Here is a 23,027-nt window from a genome sequence, read left to right as displayed (position 1 = left end):
GCCACCAGGGCTATAGTTTTCAATTAGCTCTGTCAGCCCACCACCCTGCAGCCGCCCAAGTTCAATACGTCCTCCCTTCCCCCAGCTTCTGGTCTCTACCAAGCGCTTCACACCTCCCTATTGTAAACCTGTCCAGAGCAATTACCCTGCCTGCACTTGGACAGCCTCAATACTGCACTTCTGTCTAATTTATAGCTGCAAAGCTCCATCGGCAAAGGCAGACCTGCCCTGGAACAGAGGAAATGCAGAGAAATCAGGCTCTTCCATAAATGCATATGCACAGCCAATTTCCTTAGGTTACAGGAGAGCAAATTCTCCCATTCTCCTAGGGACACTGTGTAATAAGCTCCCCTAGAGTGTCTGTAGTCCGGATTCACTGCAAGGACAACCACTACTCTTTCCTGCCACATTTTCTTTTTCCCTTGAGATTGCAAAAAGAGGGGCGAGTTATCAGGCAAGTACTGTGCATTACACTTCTACCTGAAGATCTTAGAAGTCTTAAAGATAAAAACTCTTCTTGCCTGAGGAAGATAAACAAAAGTGCACTACCAACCAGGGGAATACCCCAAGCTGTTTGAAATTGTTCTTTCTAAACATGCTCTGCTTACCACTGAGCAATAAAAAGACAAAGGACTCAATTAAAATACAGGTAAAGAAACCGAACAGACATTTCTCCAAAGAAGATATACGAATGGTCAATAAGCATATGAAAAGATGCTCGGTGTCATTAGTCATTAGGGAAATGCAAATCAAAACCACGAGATACCACAACACACCCACAAGGATGGCTAAAATTAAAAAAGACAGATAATAACAAGTGCTGGTGAGATAGTGCAGAAATGGGAACCTTCATACCCTGCTGGTGGAAGTGCCATGTGGTGCACACAGCCTCTCCACAAAACAGTCTAGCAGTTCCTCAAAAAGTCAAACATAGAATTGCCATATGACCCAGTAATTCCACTCCTCGGTATATGCCCAAGGTATACACTCAAGTGAAAACATACATTCACCACAAAAACTTATGCACAAATGTTCACAGCAGCATTGTTCATTACAGCCAAAAAGTGGAAATACACAAAGTGTCCACCAGCTGATGAACTGGTAAAGAAAATACGGTCTCTCCTCATGATGGAAGCATTCTTCAGCCGTAAAAATTAATTAAGTACTGATACCTGCTATAATATGGACGAATCATGAAAACACTGTGCTAAGTAATTAAGTAAAAGAAAAGGCCACATATTGCATGGTTCTGTTTATATGAATTGTCCAGAACAGACAAATCCATAGAGATAGAAAGTAGATGTTGCCGGGGAATGGGAGGAAGGAAGGATAGGCAAGGAGTGCTAATAGGTACAGGGTTTTATTCTGGGGTGATGAAAATGTTCTAGATTAGTAGTTGCACAACTCTATGAATGTACTAAAAACCCGGAATCCTATCATTTAAAAGGATGAGTTTTGTGGTATTTGAATCACATCTCAATAAAGCTATTTAAAAATAAATAAATAATAAAGTCCTGTTGCCCACCTTAGCAGGCTGTCAGAATTCCAGACTGAAAATGCCACCTAGCTACTTCTATACCACAGAAATGCAGAAATAACTGCTCCTCTATGTGCTAGGAGATAAATGAACACCCAAAAGAACACCCAGAAAGAACGTCAGCTTCTTTCTGCTTCCCAAATTGTCCTATACGCTCTCCCATGCTCTGTCCACGAATCCATCAGATGCAGAAAGCCTCAACTAGAGTTTACCCTCCCGCAGAAAACAAAGTCTTGGCATTCTGAAAGAGAATTTCTTTTCTTCCTTTGAGAAATTATTTAATAAGGCTGTGGAAAGCAGGGCTCCCAGTGGCCAGTCATTCAAAAATTAAGACCAAGCCAGAAGGCAGGAGGAAATGTCACCACAATTGGGAGAAAATAAATTAGTTAGATTAAGATTAAGATCTAACCCTTTTCTGTGGTTGGGGCAGGCGGATTTGAGAATAATAGCATGCTATTTCTGGAAAGTCCCTCCAGAGTAAAAGCTGGGAGGGTGGGGGTGTGAGACTATATGCTTCAGTGTTAGATTAATATTTGTTGAAGTTGACTGAAAACAGGATAAATGGCCAGCGGTCCCCCTGACCCAGCACAGGTATGCCAGTCCTCTGTGGCTGAGGTCCCTCTACATTTCAGACCACACCTCAGCACTGCCCTCGCCAGCAAAGTTAAACGGGAAGGCCCAAAGTCTAATAGGGCCAGGATGCTACACAACATCAAAGAGATTCCAGTTGCTCCCCTTGTGCCATAAACTCTTTCACCCAGCATCATTCACACTTTCAGAGTGCAAAGTTCACTCTGATATTGGTGGCTTTCTCACTTTGTAGCTTTTTTGGCAAGTGCCCCTTGGCCTGGTTGTTCATTAATGTATAATCAGAACATTAAAAGCATTGTTTCACCTTCTAGGGAGGCTGTGCCCAATTTAATAAAGCCGACATTGTCTCAAGGGTGGGGGGAACCACCTGGAAATTGGCAGAGAATTCAAAGATGCACAGACCGGAGGGTGTATGTACACACACAAACACACACACACACACGCATGCACACAGAGTTAAGTATTTCACAAGATGTTTTTTATATTCCCCATGGCAAAGGGGCAAAATTAAAATGCTTCTGTCACCACAGAAACTGACCTGGCATTTCTTTCCCTTAATCCTTTCAATACCAAATTACTTCTTACCTTCAAAACCTTTACAGGAAGTAGTGATCTTTGTGGCAGGAAGACAAATAAATGAGAAGGGATGTCTAAAACTCTATCACAGTTATCTGTGAGAAAGCTAGTTCAGTGCACTACTTTTACTTTTCAAATCACATGCACACAATGACAACTCACTTTCGAGACCATGTTTACTTTGCTGAAAGCCACATTCTAAACATGGGCTCGCTTGCAGAAGGGAAGCAGCTTACAATTCAACCTTGTTTATGCTCCAAGTAGGTTTGACAGAAAAACCACATCAATTTGTTTTAAAATAATTTCCATTTGCTGGAAGCTGTTCCTGAAAGGTTCTCAGCCACGCTAATCTGCGCTGATTCCTACCAGCTGCAGGTACCAGGCACCCTGGCCACAGACAGGGCAGCGTGGGCACAGGCAGGCTGGCTCTGCAGAGGGCTGCAGCAGTACGGGATCCACAGAGCCACTGCCACAGTCCCCTCCAGAATATGCAGTCCACATTGGTTTAAGAAGAACCCAAACACATATCCTGGTTCAGAGTCAAAGCATGTGACATGCCTGTTGGGAGTACAGTTTTCTATGCAATCACACCTGTGCTCTCTCAGAAACACAGCTTCTCTAGTACCAGAGAGATGTACTGTGTTCAAGCCCGAAGTCCACAGTGGAGGACAGCAGATCATTTACTCGGCTGAGCATCAAAAAAGGAAGGAAACTCAAAAAGGAAATATCTGGGAGTACCCTACGTAGTCTTCAGTCTCACCATTCAAAGCAATGCAGATTAAAATAATCCAAGGCAATTTCCATCCATTAAACTGGTACATGATTACAGAAATAAACAGCATTTAACGTTTGTGAGGGTGTGGGACAAGCACAAGTTCACACATAAGTTGGCAGCCTCTTTCTTGGGGTGGTGGTACCTGAATTATTAAGAATCTGCATACCCAGGGCTATCTGAATTGGGTAACTCATCCTAAGGAAATAAATGGCTAAACATTTATGCATAAGGATGTCTATCAAAGCTTAGGAAAAAGCCTAAATGCCCAGTATCAGAGAAACTTTACGAGTTTCAAGTAAGTTTTGTAATAATTCATTATACAATAAATATTAAAGCATATTTTAAAAACTGTTTAAAGTCAGGGAAAATATTCAAGACATTGAGTCTTTAAAATATAACTGAAATAGATACTCAGCCTCCGACATTACTGGAAATTTATACACCAAAGTGGTAATATTTATCACTGGATAATGAAATCAGTTGTTTTTCTTTTGCACTTTCTTCTTTATTCAATAAATGCCTAACATTTGTCACCAGAAAATAATAAAGACATAGTAACTAGGCTAAGAGATCAATAGCACTCCCTCCAGCACCCCCCGTATGGCCACCAAGAGAGTGATCTGCCTAGACTATTCCAGCTCACTGGGGACAAAAGGCATCACAGTCCAAGATCTCGATAGCCATTAAAAGAAACATGTGAGGCCGAGCTCATCAGGCAGAGCACAGCTTCCACTGCCCCTTGCTAGCATGCCTGGGAGACTGCCCAGAGAGGAGCTCCGCGAGCTATGTTAGCAGTGCTCTCTCTGCCATGGATGGAGACCATGCATGTCTGAGGATGTGATGGGGGCCAATGTCTCACATCTGAGGTCCACGCTAAAAAAGCCCAGATTTAGAAGTGTATCTGCCTGAAGTCTCCTGCCATAGAAGCTTCTGTCAATTTACGTTGTTACTTGGGCTGGGTCCACAGAAGGCAGGGTAACCTGTCCTTAGTGTTCTTACAGCTCCCTCTGGTCAAGGAAAGCAGTCTTTCTCTCCGCCAGCAGCAAAGAGGGAGAAAAGCTACCTTGGCCTGGTCATCCTTTTTGTCAAAGCAGAGGCCTGAGCAAAGTAAGAGCTCAAGCAACCAAAACCAGCTGCCTGGCGAGGGCTCAGCATAAACTGAGCAGAATAACCACAAGGGGAAGGGTGTCTAGACAGCCTCGGTCTATGGAAGAAGCCACCCTCCCCTGCAGTGTCAACTCTGGAAAATGAGGCTCCAAAACGCGGCTCCAGCAAAAGAGCAGATGAGAGACCATGTCAACAGCTGGGAAGGGCACCACGGGCTCCCTTGCCAAACGCAACACAGAGGAGAGTGGCTGAGCCTGGCCCACCTGCCAAGGACAGCCACCAGCGATCCAGCAGAGATGCAGCAACCGAGGAACCTATGTGGGGACAGTTCACATGCACTGCTTAAACTACAACGCCACTTCAGTGACAATTCTTGCATATGGGACTTTTCCAAAATTCAGAAGTACCAAAAAGACTGCCTATTCTAAGTGTGGCAGGTAAACAGCCTGTCGTCTTTTCAACTTCGGTTCTGTTTGTTTCTTCTTCCTTTCCATTCTTCTAAGTTTCTTAACACTTAAGAGACTTTGGTAGAGGGTAGTGAGGGGTATAGGAAGCTACCAAACCAGCAAGGTATATTCAGGAAATACACAGATGAAGCCTGGGAGGTCTAAATTCTTCTATCTGACAGAGGTATTTCCATAGGACGTATAGGACTCTATAAAATGAATGCCACTATCTGTATCTACACTGATACCTGTCATGAGCATTTAATGTGTCACAGGCTTCATGCTAGATTCTGGGAATACAATGGTGGATTGGAAACAAAGCCAGTCCCTGCATTCAGGGAGCTTATAGACTAATGGGGGTGGCAGAAATGAATCAAACAGTCACACAAAACTTCTGTACATAGCACTGTAAAATCCTCACGATGGGAATCTAACTTAAAGGGAACGTCAGCCATGGTTTCTACGGAGAAACGTTTAAGACAAATGAATAGAAATCTGCAAGGCAAAGAGGGAAGAACCGTTCTCCAGAGGAAATGATGGGTGAGGGACATGGGACATGATGGTATTTAAAAAGTCTAAAAAAAAAGCCCCACCTGGTGGCCGGGGCAGGTGAAGCCAGGTAAGAAGTGTGATGAAGGGCAGGAGGACAGTAACAGCTTTAAGCAGTGGGATTCATGTGCTCCAATTTGTGACTCTGCAAAGACCTCTACAGCTGGGGGCAAGGGGTTGCAAACAAATGTGAGTAAAAAGCTCTCTCCTCCCACTAAAGTCTGCATAACAAAGTGAAATAGTAATGACAGAAAAAGTTTAACATAAAATGTATCCTACAGGCCAGGCGTGGTGGCTCACACCTATAATCCCAGCATTTTGGGAGGCTGAGGCCGGCAATTGCTTGAGCCCAGGTGTTCGAGACCAGCCTAGGCAACATGATGAAACCCTGTCTCTACCCACAAAAAATACAAAACTTAGCCAGGCATGGTGATGCACACCTGTAGCCTCAGCTACTCAGGAGGCTGAGGTGGGAAAATTGCTTGAACCTGCGAGGCAAAAGTTGCAGTGAGTTGAGATAGCACCACTGTACTCCAGCCTGGGTGACAGATTGAGACTCTGTCTCAAAAAAAAAAAAAAAAAGAAAAATTATCATACGAAATTATTGATAAATTCCACCTTTCTCCTTCCATCTTGCTGCTACATTCCTTTTCTTTTGAATAAACGGTGGGGGCAGTGGGTCACTGGTGGCCACAGCACTCTCCCAGGACTACGTACATCTTACAGCACCACAAATCCAAGGCATGCCAAAGATTTCAGGCGGTGCATAAACTCCATCAGCAGGCTAAACTGTTTATATGTTCTTGAGTTAAAAATACACCACTCGGGTCAGCGTTAACACCAGGGCCTTATCACCAAGGCTCTCTGTGAGCTGGTTACACAAGGCTGGACCATGACTCGCCCATCTTTCAGATGTGTCTCAATCTGCAAATTATCTAACGATACAACAGTAAGATGATAATAAAGCCAACAAATATACACGCATTTGAGAAAAACACTTTCCAAACCCAAGGATACTTTACTGTTTATAAATAGTTTACTTTTTTTGATCCCCAAGCATATAATATTCACAGTTGCTCCAGAAACCAAAGCAACATGGAACAGGAACACAAACCACAACCTAACAGAAACAATAAACAACAGATGGCAAAACATATGTGCATGTTACCACCCCCTTTACCAAAGAGGCAAACCAAAAATGGATCTGACACACACGCCTACCAACAAAGAAACACACTCTTCCAGATCACATTCAAGACACCACGTATGGAACACCAGCTGTACAGCCAGAACTACACTAGGTGCTTCAAGTCACCAAAGACCAATCGTTGGCCTCCAGGAATTCAGAGACGTCAAAGGGAGGCAAGAAAGAAGGCAGTCCTAGTCCTACCATATTTTCTTCTAAATATGTACATGCAGATCTGAATTCTAATACTGGCAACTGCTAGACGCTAAGCAAGTCATTCAACTACTCTGGGCCTCATGTATACGACAGAGACAATATTTTTCATCGAGTTAAGATAGTGGTGATTAGTTAACACAGATACATCCTGCTGCAGAAAGGTACACTGCTATTATTGTGATAGTTATAATAATAATATTATAGCTAACCTTCCTCAAGCTTCCACTTGTGTGGTAGGCCATGTGTTAAATATTTCTTTTTTTTCCTCATAACAAGCTGAGGGAAGTCACTCCCATTTTACAGAAAAGGAAACTGAAGTGGAGTAAATTGCCAAGGTCACCCAGGCAGCCAGGCCCCAGAGCTGCCTCTTAACCACCCTGCCTCATGAATAGCATGGCTGCTGCATCCCCACAATCATGGCCCCTCATAACTAGATGCCTGGAATGCAGAACTCTGAGAAAACAAGGACACAACATTATCTTCCCCCAAAGACCCTGATATACTGCACTGCCCTGGGCTTTTCACTGGTGAGCAAGGCACCTGAACTTATTAAATGAGCTCAAGACAAATGCTTAAATAAATTCTGATTCTCATGTCACAGCTGACTCAACTAATGATCCTGAATAGTTGATGTTTACGACTTTTTAAAAATGTCTCAAAACAAAGGAAAAGGGTCCCAGTAAGTAAGTGTGGCTATCGTATTGTTTTCCATGTATGGACATGTCTATTTTAGGTATCACAGACTCATGTCCAATCACTCTGCCAATTTCATCTCAATGCTAATATTTTAAACTCTGACTAGAATTTTCCAACTACACTGTAACTTTAAGCTTTTGTGTTTCTTCTACATTTAAAAAGAATGCCATTTCCCAATATATAACTCCCAGATGTAGAATTCACAGATGATTCATCTCACAGAACAAGTGTTCTGAGACATCAGCTCCAAATAGAGGAAAAACTTGGAATTCCCTTCACCCTCAAAGTAAGAACTCGCCTAGATCTGCTTTGCTCAACAAAGTTTGTTTTCAATTATATTTCCAAATTCTTCTAACAATAACTCCACGGCGTCTGGCACCAACACATCTGATTCTTTGAAGTGGTTCTCAAGCAGAAAGTAAAAAATAAGGAGAAATGGGAAAGGAAGAGAGGACTATCCATAATTTTTGTTTTAGGTCAAATATTCTCTCCAAAAGTTCTGACATATAAAATCAGACAAACCACAAGCTATGACTTCTCATTGACAGGCCACACTGCAAGAAGCAACAGCAATTGAAGAAAGTCTCTGCATTTAGCTGCTGGCTCCAGAGGGGAAAACAGACCCTTAGTACAAAGAAAATGGCCTTTTACTCCTTATATTTAAATTCCAAAAACATTCCTATGAGGTCCTCCACACAGGCCAATCAGGAACAATTACACTTCAGGGGTAAACCTCAGAACCCCTTAGAGAAACAATGAAACTGGGGGATCCGTTCTGCCCTGAAAGAATGTACCAAGCGCCAAGACAAAGTGGTAAGGCAATAAACAAATAATTATCAAGGGATTCCGAGGTACATGAAATTGAATGATCCCTGCTGCTTTCAACTCTAAGTGGAGAGAAACACACACACACACACACACACACACACACACAGAGAGAGAGAGAGAGGGATGTGTGAAAAGTTACCTAATCTGATAGACTCAGAGATTCCTCTGGGAGAGGACAAGATGTAAACAATAAATTCACCAGAACGAGACCAAGTGAGTAACAAGGAGAGTGTGTGACACTGACACACCGGGCCCGAGGAAGGGTGGGAAGATAGATCATTTGGCCTGTTTTGAGCTCAGAAAGCACAATGGAAAAAGGCCATCTTTGGGTCTTAAAGGGAGAATTTTTTTTGTAAAGTCTAGTTTTTTGGACACTCTATTTCTAAAGTGGTCTCTAATTGTTGTTAAACTTCTGTCAAGAAGTTCCAAACCACTAATTGTTCCTCCAACTTCATTGCATTTTAGCTGTATCCCCAAACAAAACTCCAAATTCCAAGAATTTGTTCCGAAAAAAATAAAAATAAAAAAAAATTTTAATCTGGAAGTTTTATTTTATGAAAATTTACATGATAAAGAATGAGCGGAAGGAAGAGAAAAGCCCAAGAATTTCCAATGAAGGCACTAACAAATTCCATGTGGAAGAAGAGTGGACATCCAGAACAAAGAAAATAAAAGCTTCTAGATTCTCCGTAAGTATTTTAACAAGTCCAATTACTGTCATAATGGTCAAGATTTTCAAAAACAGTGTGTAACTAAGAGGTAACCAATGCAAATTTAATATGAATTTGGCCAAAAACAGTCAGACTTCAAAATTAGAAAAAAAAGCCACAGCCGGGCGCGGTGGCTCACGCCTGTAATCCTAGCACTTTGGGAGGCTGAGGTGGGTGGATCACTTGAGGTCAGTCATGAGTTCGAAACCAGCCTGGTCAACATGGTAAAACCCTGTCTCTACTAAAAACACAAACCAACAAAAAAAAATTAGCCTGGCTTGGTGGCAGCAAGAGAATCACTTGAGCCGGGAAGGCAGAGGATGCAGTGAGCTGAGATCACACCACTGCACTCCAACCTGGGCGACAGAGTGAGACTCTGTCTCAAAAAAGAAAAAAGAAGCCACTAGGCTGTACACGTTAATTGGCTGAGTTTCCACCTTGAAAGGGATACACGAAAGATCTCCCTGGTAAAAGGGATGGCAAGCTGGCCCAGAAAGAACAGGCAGTGCAGTGAGTAGCTGCCCTTCCTGTGGCCATGACTATAGAATGTGACAGGCGGCCCATCCAGTCCTTAAGGCAGTTTCCCAGTATCACTTACAACTTTACTTATCGCAAGTGTTCATTGAAGGACTGCCTGAGAAAGATGCTGCCTGCAGTGGCCCTGAGAAAGGACTCTTTGGGAAAACATGCCTGTAATTTATTTTCCTGTTTTTTTCTTTTTAAATTTTTATCTAAGTTCTTAAAAAGCTAAATCAAAGATCTAAAGTGGATCTGCACTAACCTCCATAGTTTTCTTTGGGCCAGAGGGAAAAAGGAGGTAAAAATGAAGGAAAGCACCCCTTTCTTTGCGGAGTATTCACTCCTCCTCAATAACATCTAAAGGCTCACAAAAGGGTCCCTCATTGAGACTCTGCATGCACACACCCTTTTTTCTCTTTGCTGCTTATGGTATCCATCTGAGAATTTCACTCAGAAGTAGCAAACATTGGCCCAGCATGGTAGCTCACGTCTGTAATCCCAGCACTTTGGGAGGCCAAGGCAGGAGGATCGCTTGAGCCCAGGAGATCAAGACCAGTCTGGGCAACATAGCAAGACCCCATCTTTACAAAAAATAAAAACTAGCCAGGTATGGCCAGGTGCGGTGGCTCACGCCTGTAATCCCAGCACTTTGGGAGGCCGAAGCAGGCGGATCATGAGGTCAGGAGATCGAGACCATCCTGGCAAACATGGTGAATCCCCATCTCTACTAAAAAAAAAAATTAAAAAAAATTAGCAGGGCGTGGTGGTGGGCGCCTGTAGTCCCAGCTACTTGGGAGGCTGAGGCAAGAGAATGGCATGAACCCGGGAGGCAGAGCTTGCAGCGAGCCGAGATTGCGCCACTGTACTCCGGCCTGGGCGACAGAGCAAGACTCCGTCTCAAAAAAAACAAAAACAAAAACAAAAACAAAAACTTGCCAGGTGTGGTGGCAAGTGCCTGTAGTCCTAGCTACTTGGTAGACTTAAGTGGGAGGATCGCCACCGCACTTCAACCTGGGTGACAGAATGGGACCCTGTGTGTGTGTCTCTCACACACACACATAGAACGTTTAAGTAAGTATCCTAGACACAGACCAATTTACTAATTCTTACCATCCAATGAAATGTAAGTTTACTCCCTTTTTGCTTCAATTAGAATAGAATCATGAACCTAAAAATGAGGGGTCTTAGAAGTTATACATCCCTTTATAGACAGGAAATTAAGTGACTAGCCCAAGGTTATGCTGCCAATCAGTGGCAGAGCTAGGACAAAACCCCAACGTCTCCTGAGGCCCGGCCATGAGCTAGTTTCCCATTCTACCACAACCCCACTTTCATGACTTTAAGAAAATTAATTTTTTCCTCTCAGGTAAATCATTTTTATGCCTCTTTGGTCAAGCACCCCTTTAAGAAACTCCGTGAAAACGTGGTCTCCTTTCTGTCCAGAAAGACGTTCTGCGCACCAAGACGTCTCATAAAGTTTCCCCCAAGTAAATAATAAGGTCAGCAATCTTTAAGATAGTAAGGAACTGAGTATAATTTACTCATTTCTAAGTATTGTTTCAAATGCCCTTGTGAAAGAATCCAAAAATCTCCATAGAAGACTCTGATTTTTCTAATGGGTAAAGCACAGCCCTGGATAAGGCCAAACCACCCAAAGCAAAGAGTCCTACACAGACTCCAAATCTGAGAAAACAATCAGAGGAATTTGGGATGAGGCAGACCTTAGCAACTACAGGGCATGTCAGCTTGTTTTCTGGATCTCCCCTCCTCCAAGATGGAAGGAAACCCTGCTCCCTTCCAGCGGCAGCCTCTGCATCCATCACTTCATTGCATCAACAATCCACTTCCTGGAAGCAACGAGCTCTTCTGACTGTTTATAAGTTTTGCAAGCACTGTGAGCTTGTGTGCCAGAAACTCACACCAGCCCAGGTGGAGGGAGGAAACCACAGACACACAGAAAAACTCTTCTTAATTAAAAATAAAACGAAAACTAAGACGGAGGCATGATGCTGGGTCAAGGTACCACCACACTGCTAAAACCAGATGAAAGAATGGTGTTCTCCCAATTTGCAAAACAGCACTGAATTTCACAGTCTCTCTCAATACTAACCTTTTCTGCCCCATAATTTTAAAAAATGCACTGGAGTGCGCTTCCACTTTTCTAAACAGAGAACCCACTGTAAATGGTGTCTAATCGGATATCATACAAATTTAATTAAGCTTCATAGATCCACCAGTTTAACCTGACCATGTTGGACAGCTTTTAAAGCCACTGAACACTCCATAATCTACCTGGAATTTGATTTTCACAGATAGAAGATGGAAGTCACTCCAAAAACTAGGATAAAGTGAATGGAATTTGGAGGACTAGTAATTCCCATTCAGATTCCTAAATGAAGCTGCAGCTAGCACAAAATCCATTCTAAAGGAGCCCCCTCACCAACAAAGTACCAGACTAAGGAGAAATTAAACTACAGACTTTTATAAAATAAAACAAACCTTTCAGCAGCTACTTGGAGAAAGCATTTTCAAATCTGTGTGAAGTTTAAATCAAGCACAGAGGGTTCCAGGAACCTAGTTCTTTGCTTTTTGAGGATTTTCTTACAGGCTGCCTCTAACTCTATTTAAAGCAGCCTCAAGTAGCCACAGCTGGAGGGTCAGGCCTTACAAAGTAAACAATAGTTAACTCAGTTCAGACTCATGACTTAACTACAACCAATGGCTAATTATTCCTCTACTAAACAACAGTATCTGAGACATCACTTTTTAAATGATCTAGTCCATTTCTAATTATGTTTGTTCACTAATGGATTTTAATCAACAATTAACAGCCTGGTAGAAACCTCCCAAGTAAGAGCTATGGGAAGAAAGTGGAAGGTTAATCAGAATTGCACATTCTGGCAAACGAGTAGCACAAAAGAGCTTGCTAAACACCTCCTACAAAAGAAAAAAAAAATCTGTATTTTGAGAACATATAAACTAGGGTGCACACAGTATGTGCCCAATAAACATTCTGTAAATATATAGCTTACCAAAACGCCCTTTGGAAAAACACAGTTAAAATGAATGCCAATTTTTTCAAAACTTCCAATTTCTTAAAACCACCCTACAGTAAATAGTATGGTATATAAATTACATCTCAATAAAGCTGTTAATTTAAAAAAAAAAAAACCAAACTATACATTTGCAGATAAAATGATAATGTCTTTATTTCCCAAAAAATAATAAATAACATGGAAGGGCAGAAGCATATTGGGAAATAGATCAAATAAGACGATGATTGCTGAAGGTGAGTGACAGGTACCTAGAGTTCATTACATTCTGTCCACTTGTGTAATATTTACGTTTCTCCATAATCATAATAAAAAACACTCCATAGCAACAGAAGTGAGTGAGTTTATTTAAACTACCTGGCTGCGTATCAAATGTTCCCTTAATTCAAAATTTTTTCTAAAAACTATGTATTTCAGATCATCTCACAAGAAAGAGAAGCTGTATCTGCAACAGCCTGCTTCCTAATCAGTTGTAAGTTTCCACTAAGCAGAGCCCAGCCTGTTAATTTCTTGTTATCCAGCCCAAAGTGCTAATGCTTGAGAGACAAATGCTTTCAAACAAAAGAGCACTGGAACTACAAGATTTGAAACAACAGCAAGATTATCTAGCCTCCAATTCAGAAGTGTTAAGTCCTTCTCATTGTATCTAACAGGTTATCATCAGGTAGGTAATCCGGAAGAAAAGAGTTTCAGTGCAATGTATGCTTTGACCAAGATAAGCAGTAAATTATTTGAATGGCAAATTATAAATTGGTGGAAGAAACAAAACAGGGAGGGGGAAGCTGTTAAATGCTGCATAAAGGAGTCTTAGAAAATAAAGTTGTGAGTTGTTGTTTTTTCTAATCAGTTAAAAAAAAAGAAGAAAAACCCTGCATTATGTTCATGTGTTTCTCAAAGCCCAGCTAATTCTGCTTGTAAGAGAGACCTTCACTCATTTCCTTCATTTTCTTCCTAACGTGAGATCTTAAGAATGCAGATCATAAAAGATTAGAGATCCGTGCACCACAAAAGTTCAAAAACTAATCAATGCAAAACACTTAAAAAGAGGCCATGCTTTCTTTAAATCCTCTAAACGTCACCTTTTGCCAAAACAAACTGAACAAGCAGTAATTAGAACCTGCATCCTGGTTCATAAGGCAACCAAAATGTATGAGGACTTGCAGAAATGAACAGATTGGTTGTTCGCACAATGGGCCTTACCGGTTATGCTAGATTAAATAGTAATAAAGACGCAAACAATCGTGGCCGTTCATGTGGGCAAGGTTGTGAATTATGGCCATTCACTGAGGAAGGAACTCAGGTACAGGTGCACAAGGAGTGACAGCAAACAGTAAACGGCTTTTCAGGTGGCATCCTTGCCAGATGCCTCAAATGACCCTGTGTTCCCCGCCTGTGTCCCCTACAAAGTTCCTATGCAATTCCAAACAGACCAAAACAAATGAAAAATGTTCTCTGCATACAACTCCACAATTGTCTCCTGTCCTCCCTCCTCCTCTTCCCTCAAGGTTTTCCAAAGAGAAGTGGATACAGTAAGGATTCAGCCAGCCCTGAAGTCTGTAATTTAACCCTGTTTGGAAGAGCACACCTGCATTTTTCCAAGCTATTGACTGAGAGGTGCTACTTGCATCTTGGTAGGGTTCAGTTTCAATGAAACCCTGGGAAAAAATAGGATAAAATGATTAGTTTAAGGGCCTCTCACTTCCCTCTCGCCTTCCCATACCTGCCTCCCTTCCAAAAGGATAGTGCTAAATAGACATAACTATTTGTACAACTGGAATAGATTTATAAAATACCTCAATAATTTTTGCTAATTATATAATCTGTTGCAACTGTTCATAGCTTCCTGCCTGTTTGGCTAAGATTTCCAAGGGTACGTGAAGTTCACTTGTGGCACTTCATACATATCACCAGAAACCCATGGGAGAAGCCTGCTTCATACATATCACCAAAACTCACAGGAGAAGGCTGCCTTCTTCCCACCCCAAAAGACTCCTTCATAGCACAAAGGTAAACATTTTCCAGGAAAGCCTTTGTCACCAGCAATCTGGCTTGGAAGCTGAGTGTGGCAGCCTGAGCCTTGTAGTCTCAGCTACTCAGGCAACTGAGACGGGAGGACTGCTTGAGCCCACGAGGCTGAGGCTGCAGTGAGTCTTAATTGCACCACTGCACTCCAGCCTGGGCAACAGAATGAGGCCCTGTTGAAAGAAAAGAAAGAAGAAGAAACAGAAAGAAAGGAAGAAAGAGAAAGAAAGGAAGAGGAAGGAAGGAAGGAAGGGAGGGAGGGAGGGAGGGAAAAGAAAAAAAAAGAAATGGAGAAAAAGAAAAGAAAGAAAAAGAGAGAAAGAAAGAGAAGAAAAAAGAAAAAAGGAAAAGGAAAGGAAAGAAGGAAGGAATCTGGCCTGGAGAGACTGGCTGTGTGATACAGCATAAAAAATTGGAGCTACTGAGGCCTTTAACCTTCAAATTGTGCTCCAGCATCATCACAAAGTTGATGGATCCCTGTTGAGGAACCTAGCTAAATACAGGCATTATCTAACTTTGTCCTCACAACTTCTATAAGATAGAGCATTTTTCTGTCTTTTTAGACATGAAGAGGTTTGCCCAAAATCACACACGTAGCTGTAGACTGGAGGTGCCAAGGATGGACCACAGAATTAACCTTCAATCCCTTTACCACTCTTTAATGAAGACTGTGAGCTGGGTGTGAGCTAGGGGCAAGGGTCCCTACATATTTAACATAATAAAGGTGAGGCGGAGGTGCCAGGGATGGACCACAGAATTAACCTTCAACCCCTTTACCACTCTTTAATGAAGAGCGTGAGCTGGGTGTGACCACTATCGGCAAGGGTCCCTACATATTTAACATAGTAAAGGTGAGGAAAGCTTTATCCTCACCCATTCTCTCCCCCAATCAATAACCCAAATGGAGACCAGGGGACAGCTGGGTAGCAAAAGCCCACTTAGAAGATACAAAGAACTAAAAGCAGGAAATGAAAAGTATAAAACCCAGTGAAATGGAGAAACAGCTTAAAACACTGAATGACTTCTATGAACAGATTGAAGTTATAACTTGTGTTTCAAAAGACTATGCATAAAGTGCTTGGGTAAAAAACCACTGATAACAAATTATACAAAATATATAAGAGTATAGTAATATATAAAGCAAAAAAGCCTTTGTATAAGAAAAGTTCACAAACATACCCACCACCCCCTACAAAAAAAAGACACAAATTGCCAACTTTCAATTAGAAATTAGACCATCAATAAACTGCAAATTTTTTCTGCAATCTTTATTGATCTATTCATTCTGCTTAATAACAATGGTCATGTATCAAGTACTTCAGCAAAAAACTTCTCAGTCCTAGTCACAATTGGACAATTAATTGGTCAGTCGGGACTGCTCTTCTAAACTGTGCAGCTATATTAAATTATCTGAGCAAAACATAAATGCAGGTCCCAGAGGTAAACTATTACAAAAATTTTAACCGCTGGTCTTCAAAGTCCTCTATTTCTTTGCAGAGGAGATAAAATCTGAGTTTCTTACCAATCTGCACATTTTAACTTGAAACAAAAGCAGAAGATAATCACGTAATTGACATACAAAAACTGAAGCCATGAGGTGCATGGAATGAACCCCAGTGGCTCAGTGTCCTGCTTAAGTCATAAAAAATAACAGTAACAGTCCCTAAATTTCCCACAGGCTGGAAAACATTGGAGATTTTTAGATATTTGCCCTTCCCTGCCTGGGAATTTTTCCTCCACCCCTCCTCCCTCCTGTCTCAAGACAATGCCTTCAGCCTTTGAAACAGCATCCATTGTAAACAGCTCTGAATATTAACACGGCCCAGAGTCCCGTTTGCTTTTAAAAGACCCCCAGGGTTTCAAATTGCAGTCACTGAGGAGGGGGGAAGTCCCCAGTGAGTAAATGTCACATAGTTCATTCAAAAGGAATTGAAAGTTAGGCTTGCTCGTGAAACTTAAAGTCCTTCTACCTATGGGGTAGGTCAGAGGAATCCCTTTTATGTTTTAAACAAACGAGGAAAAGAAGAAAAAAAAGACTCTGGTACAACCAACATTCTTTACTGCTTATAACAACTTTCAATTCAATGAATCCCTCTTCTACACTTCCCTCTCCTGTGGATGCCACTTTTTAAATAACCATAGACTACTTTAAACAATCTCCACCCAGCTTTCCTATCTAACAGACCTTCAGGGCTTTAGCAGGTGCACAGCACTGGGCCAGGTGCATTGTTAAGACACACAAAACCCCAGTGCTCTCTCCCGCATTCCTGTCCGCCCTGAAAGAGAGGATGCTGAAAAGACTTTGCACCAAGGAGACACCCCTGCAGAAGCGGGAGAGGCCTTTTCATTGTGATCATGGTGTCTGAGGGAGAGAAAGGTCAGCCGGAGGCCGTCCCAATGGACTCAGGGAAGCTTCAGGGAGAACCCAGGCAAAGTAATTAACACTGGAGGGAGGGAAGCTTTCAGCTCGTGGTGCAGAGCTGGGGAGATGGGACATGAGGACATCCACCAGCAACCACCTCTCGTCACACTACACTTAACGTTTCTTCATCTTTCTGAAGATGGTTCCAAGAATTACAGGTGATATATCCAAAAATCCAAAGTGTGTAAAATCTAGCAACCAAATATAATTATGCAAAAAAGACAACACACTACTTTTTAAAACAGTCCCTTGAAAAGCGGAGCAGAAACAGTTCTGACATGTCCTAAAGGCAAGAGGGACATTGTGTGCCAATACAGAGTTAATTTACACTGGGTGCTGGGGATCTCTGGACACTTCCTACTTTAGGAGTACTCAAAAAGTAGGTATTATGGCCACAATTTCATATCAGCAAGACTTAAACAGTGTGCCTTTTTCTCACGACAACCAGTATTATTTGCCAGAAACCTCACCTTACTCAAAAAAAGTTGTCAGACAGCTAGCAACAGACAAGTTCTCCCCGCTCCAGAGGGAAGACACTTGTTGCAAGAGGAAAGGACTCTGAGCTCAAGCTAAAGCTCCCTGAAACTCCAAGAACATTTGCACCTTTCAGACTGTATTCTTGGCAATTAACCTGTATTTAAAATGCTCCCTATTCCAAACAACCCTTGCCCTGTCCCACAAATCGGAAGATGTTCAAAGTCTGTTGAGTTTAAGTGATATGGAGAAGGAAATATTTCAGGACCATCCATCCAACAATCAACTTAAAAAAAAAACATGAATCTCAGTTTAAGTTCTGCAACAATTTGGTGATCTGCACTTTAAATTTAATTTGCATAAACAGGATGGGCAGTATTTTCCAAACCCTTAATTCACAACACCCTGCACACCTGGGCCTTCTAGCACAGCTGTAAAATTTGAAAGACAAAGGCCCTCTTTGCTTCACAAGTACAATGGCAACCACAGTTGGTGTTTATTGTCTAATGCAATCATAAGCACCACTTCTTTGCCAAAACTGGCAAGGTTAGATTTAAGCTAACTGATTTGGTATTGCAAACACATAGTACAAAGAGATCCAAATCAATAAACTCATCTTAATGTGGCTTAGGACAACCACATTTGGTATACACTTTTGTGAATATCCTTGCATTTGAATGCTCTGTCATCTTCGCTCCACACTGAGAACAAAAATCAGGGTTTGTTCTTCCTCTGGGGCCTGCCGGCCTTCCTAAACCCAATCCCAATGGGTTACCATTCAGCTCTCAGAACACTGAAACTAGCAACATTTTGTGATTAAACACTGCTCAAATGTATGGCACAGGTAAGAGTCTAAGGTAAACTGTGTTTAATACTTTTTAAATAGCTCCTGAAGCCATGCTCTCAAAAATAATTTCAAAGAAAGCAAATATCTGAGTTCTAAGAAATTCAACTTCTTCTCAGGTTCTGGGAAGTTGGAATAAGGCTTGGCAGTGGCTTGGTGCTATTTATGAATGTGCTAGTTGGACCATGCCAATCTCACCTACGTAATGGGCTGGGAGACTCATTTATTTCTTGACTACTACAACTATAAGCTATTGTGCTGAATAAGTTATCCTCAGGCCCCAGAAATTCACCGATTATCAGCTCCATTCTGTTTTTCTATTTACACTGCATTGACATCCACTATTTAAAAGTTTTACTTTTCTTATACTAGGCCTAGAAGCAACTTCCACATTAGATGCACTGTTTACAAAAGAAAAAAAAAAAAAAAAAAGGTCCCATAAAGCCACAGGTCCCCTGCTATCTCAAACCCACAGCCTGAAGTTGTTTGAACTAGCTGCAGTAAATCTAGTTCATGGGTTTATAAACTAGCTCAAAGCATTTTCTAGACACTGTGAGCTTAGAGCATGTAAACTTGGTGAAACTATAAGATATTTCATTATATCATATACAGACACTTTCTCCCCTAAAGTCTTGCTGAATCTTGGCCAGGAATATAAACCGTATAAATACTCTTATGGAAATTCCAGAATAAGACTCATGGAGACTAATGATTTAAATTCAGAAGTCTGAAGTCTAGAAAAAAAGAACACATTTGCTTGATTTGTCCTTAATCAGAAATAAGATAATTTCACAACTATTTTTCAAAGGATAGCCATTTTGTACTGCCTACTGTGTTGCTACATACTAACCAGAAATCACGCTGCTCGTATCTTAAAATCGAATCAGTCAACACCATAATCAGTATACTAAAGTCTACTGATGCTCAAAATACCCACTTTGGTATTTATCAGTCATCAAGTGTGTGAGTAAAAGAGAAGAACTTCAATTTTGAAGGTATTTATGCCATGTGAAATGTCACTCCTAGGCAACAGAAAGCCTAAAGAAATAACCAGTATGTTTGCTCCAAAAATTAAAGGGCAAGGCAAAGTGGATCTTGTGACCATAGGAAAGTGCAAATAAGAGGACACCCTGTCCTCTCTGGGAAGTTACTGCTGTGGAACTAAATGCCTTCCCCACAATGCCACTGACACATGGCATTGGGAGTCACTCTTCCAACAGGTGAACACTTAAGAAGTTAATCTGATTCTGCCCACATGATTCAATTAAAAAAAAAAACTACCGTATATAAGGGAAAAATCACAATACCTCAGACTCAATAAGATACTACCTAAGGACAATACTGGGCTCTATCTCCCAGTACTTAACACAGCTCTGCCTCCACCCTACGATCACTGATTTTCACTAACTCAGTAAATTCCATAGAAGTAGTAGATATTGAAAATTTAACTGTAACTAAAGGGTCCTGGTCGTCTTCAGAACTTTGTAGTACTTGTTGACGGAGCAGTGTCTGGGGCCAAGTTAAAGATTCGTGCCCCATTTTGAGAGGTACAGAATCTTTACATTTAAAAGGAATTAACTTTTCTTCCCTTCAGAACCCCTTCAGAACCCAGGCCACATTTTCTTCAATCAAGCCACATTTAACAGGAATTAACTTTTCTTCCCTTCAGAACCCAGGCCACATTTTCTTCAATCAAGCCACAGGTGCTGGTTACAACTTGTGACACCAGTTTTCTCTTTTTAAAACAGCCATAGTCATGCCTGAGGTTACTGCTGTGCCTTTCCTATGTTCTAGGAAAAATGTCCAATTATTCAACTGAAATGCGGACTATTTAAGCTAGGCCTTTGCTGGAAAGGTACTAATAGTTCTACAGAGATGCTAATTACCGATAACTGAACAGGATTAGGCTCATGGACCAGATTTTTTTTAGAAGTAAAAGAAGGCTATTCTATTCTACCATGTTTACAGAAGGCTAATGCCTTTTTTTCCTGCCAAATCTCCTGTAAGAAGTGTCCCACTAAGTCCTAAATATGCTCCCATCCTGACAGCACAGAAAAGAGCCTCTTTCGCGTGAAACAAATTGCTTAAATCAGCCAAGACCCCGGCATCCTCTCCTGAAGCAGCATTACTCCAAAACTCATTTGCACCATTTATGGAGGACAGACTCTTGAGGGTGGGCCCCACCCCACTGGATCAGCAAGTCCAATGGGGCCCCAGGGAACACACAGGAAGGGTCTGGAACACAGTTCCGTATGCCAACCAGGCGGAAAAGGACAAACTCCCAGCACTCACAGGTCGCCAGGAACTGTCAAAGCCCTCTAACTCAGGGGTCCTCGGGGGAAGACTGCCTTCTGCCCCGCAGAGAGGCAAGTCAGGCCACCATGGTCTTTGGGAATCAGGAGACGGCTACACACACTATCAACTAATAAATAATGTAAACGAAAAATTGGAGCCAAGAGTCACCTTCATTCATTACCCACTGGAAAACCAAGGAGCTCAGACACCAAAGAGTTGGATTACAGGAGAGGAAAAGGAAACGCACCCACAGACCCCCACACAGACTTCTTCACACTCTGCTCCAGACGTTTCCCACCCACCCACACGCACAGACACTCAGCTCCAGACTCCCACTCGCTAACTCCCACACGGCCCGCACGACGCGTGCTGGCTAACCCCCAAACCTCTACGACCCACGCTCGCTAGTTTCCAGACCTCACCAGGCATGCTCTTCTCCAGGCTCTCTCGCACGCCTACTCCCCCGGACCTCCACGCAGGGTCTCCCCTCCGCCAACCCAAGCTGACAGTCTTCCAGCACGCACAACTCCATACACACAACCCAGTCCACACCCCCTCCCTGAGTACGAACCCCCGCCGCCCAGTCCCCAAGTGAGAGCCCCGGGGTGCAAGGAGGGCAGAAAGGGCGGCACTCACAGGCTCCGCGTCCAGGAGGGAAGGTCCCCGGGCAGCGCCGCCAGCCCGCGCCCACCGCAGTCCACCGAGTCCCCAGCGCAAGTGCAGGCGGCCGCGCAGGGCGCCCGCGGGCCGGCGGCGGCGGTCGCCGGCTCCAGCCGAAGCAGCAGCAGCCAGAGAAGGAGAAGGCAAGCCGAGCGGCGCGGAGCCCCGAGCGCTCCCCGGACCGGGCGCGCCATCTTGTCTGGAGCGCGCTGCGAACTCCGGGCGCGGGGACTGTGAGGACCCGAACGGCCGCAGACGCGGGCGGGCCCGCGGGGCGCTCCGCTAGGCTCTAGACTCCGCGCCGGGGCATGGCCCCCGCCCCAAGTTCTCTCTGAGGCCGCAGCTCCGGCACTCAGCGGGCTCCCGGTGCCCGGGCCGCTCCGCAGCACCCAGCGGGGGCCGCAAACCCCGCGCCCATCCGGGCCGGCCGGCCCGCCCGCGCTCGCTGCGAACTCTGCCGATTCGGGCAGGGCGTACCCAGCCTGCGCTCCTCGTCCGCCCGGCGCACGCCGAGTGCCGCTACAGACACCGGCCGAGAGCAGTGCTGCCGCTGCGCCTGGAAGGCAGGCGTTCAGCCCCGCAGCCCGAGCTCGTTGCCGGCGGGCATCTTCCTCTCGGCTCAGAGGGCAAAGCCGTAGACCCCGGGCTGGACGGCGCGGCCGGCCCCGCGCTAGGAGGTCCCCGTGCGCCTCGCTGTCCGCGCGCCGCGGGCAGAGGGCGAGCGCACGCACAGCCTTAGGTTCCGCACGGCTCCTCGGCGCAGCAACAGTCCTGCCGACCTCGCGGCCGAACAATCAGCCGCTTGCTGCTTGCCTCCCTGCGGCCCAGCCCCGGCCAGTGCCCCAGGCCCCGCCCCCGGCCGCTCTCCCGCACACACCCCCTGCGCTCCGCACCCCGCGGCCGCCTGCCGGCCCACGTTGGACGCTTTGCAACAGCGCCCCGCCACGCCTCCCCGCCTGCTGCTCATTGGTTGCCGGAGTCCACCGTGGCCAGCCTCGAGGGCCATTGGAGCGCTCTTCGTGATCCTGCCCCTCCCGCTTTGCCGGCTACCCCGCCCCCACACTCTTTTCCCACCCAAGGTGTGAAGGGCGGGAGACTGGGAGGAGAAAAGGAGGGACGGCCCCCGCCTCTTAAAGGAGACCTGCAGGTTGTTGTTGGAGAACAGGGACGTGGGCTGGGGAAAGGAGGCGTGAAGATATGCCCTCTGCGTCTAGAGGAGGAGAGAAAGTTAAGAGGGTAACGCCCCCGTTTTGGAGCTGTCTGGCCCCGAGGCTTTTTACGTCCTCCTCAGGCTGCAAGCAGGACTGCAGATTAGAAGCAAACCCGCGTCCATTTTCCAGGTGCTTTTCAAGAGCGAAGACACAGGTTTAAAACTTAACACATTTCTTCCTGACTGGGACATCATTGGTTATTTCATGAGACGTGGTCCCCTTCCTCCTCGAACAGCCTGGAGCATCTGCTCCTGACTTGCTCTTCACGTCTTAAATCCACCAATATGTCCTTGATTACCAAAATGAATGT

The 23,027-nt window shown here is 43.9% G+C and overlaps 1 protein-coding gene across 3 annotated transcripts in view; it reads right to left on the bottom strand.

The window, feature by feature from the left end:
- Window positions 1-22,336, bottom strand: part of LRIG1 (leucine rich repeats and immunoglobulin like domains 1) — a 126,815-nt gene extending 104,479 nt beyond the window's left edge. For all 3 annotated transcript variants that reach the window (XM_007984912.3, XM_038003685.2, XM_038003684.2), the window contains exon 1: window positions 21,483-22,336. In XM_007984912.3, coding sequence (XP_007983103.3) covers window positions 21,483-21,700 — 218 coding nt within the window. In that variant the 5' untranslated portion in view covers window positions 21,701-22,336. The remainder of the gene's footprint in view (window positions 1-21,482) is intronic.
- Window positions 22,337-23,027: the final 691 nt, after the last annotated feature.

Source organism: Chlorocebus sabaeus, chromosome 22, assembly GCF_047675955.1.
Source record: "Chlorocebus sabaeus isolate Y175 chromosome 22, mChlSab1.0.hap1, whole genome shotgun sequence".
Classification (NCBI taxonomy): domain Eukaryota; kingdom Metazoa; phylum Chordata; class Mammalia; order Primates; family Cercopithecidae; genus Chlorocebus; species Chlorocebus sabaeus.
The sequence above is the reverse complement of the archived record's forward strand: the minus strand, read 5'-3'. Positions and strand labels throughout refer to the sequence as shown.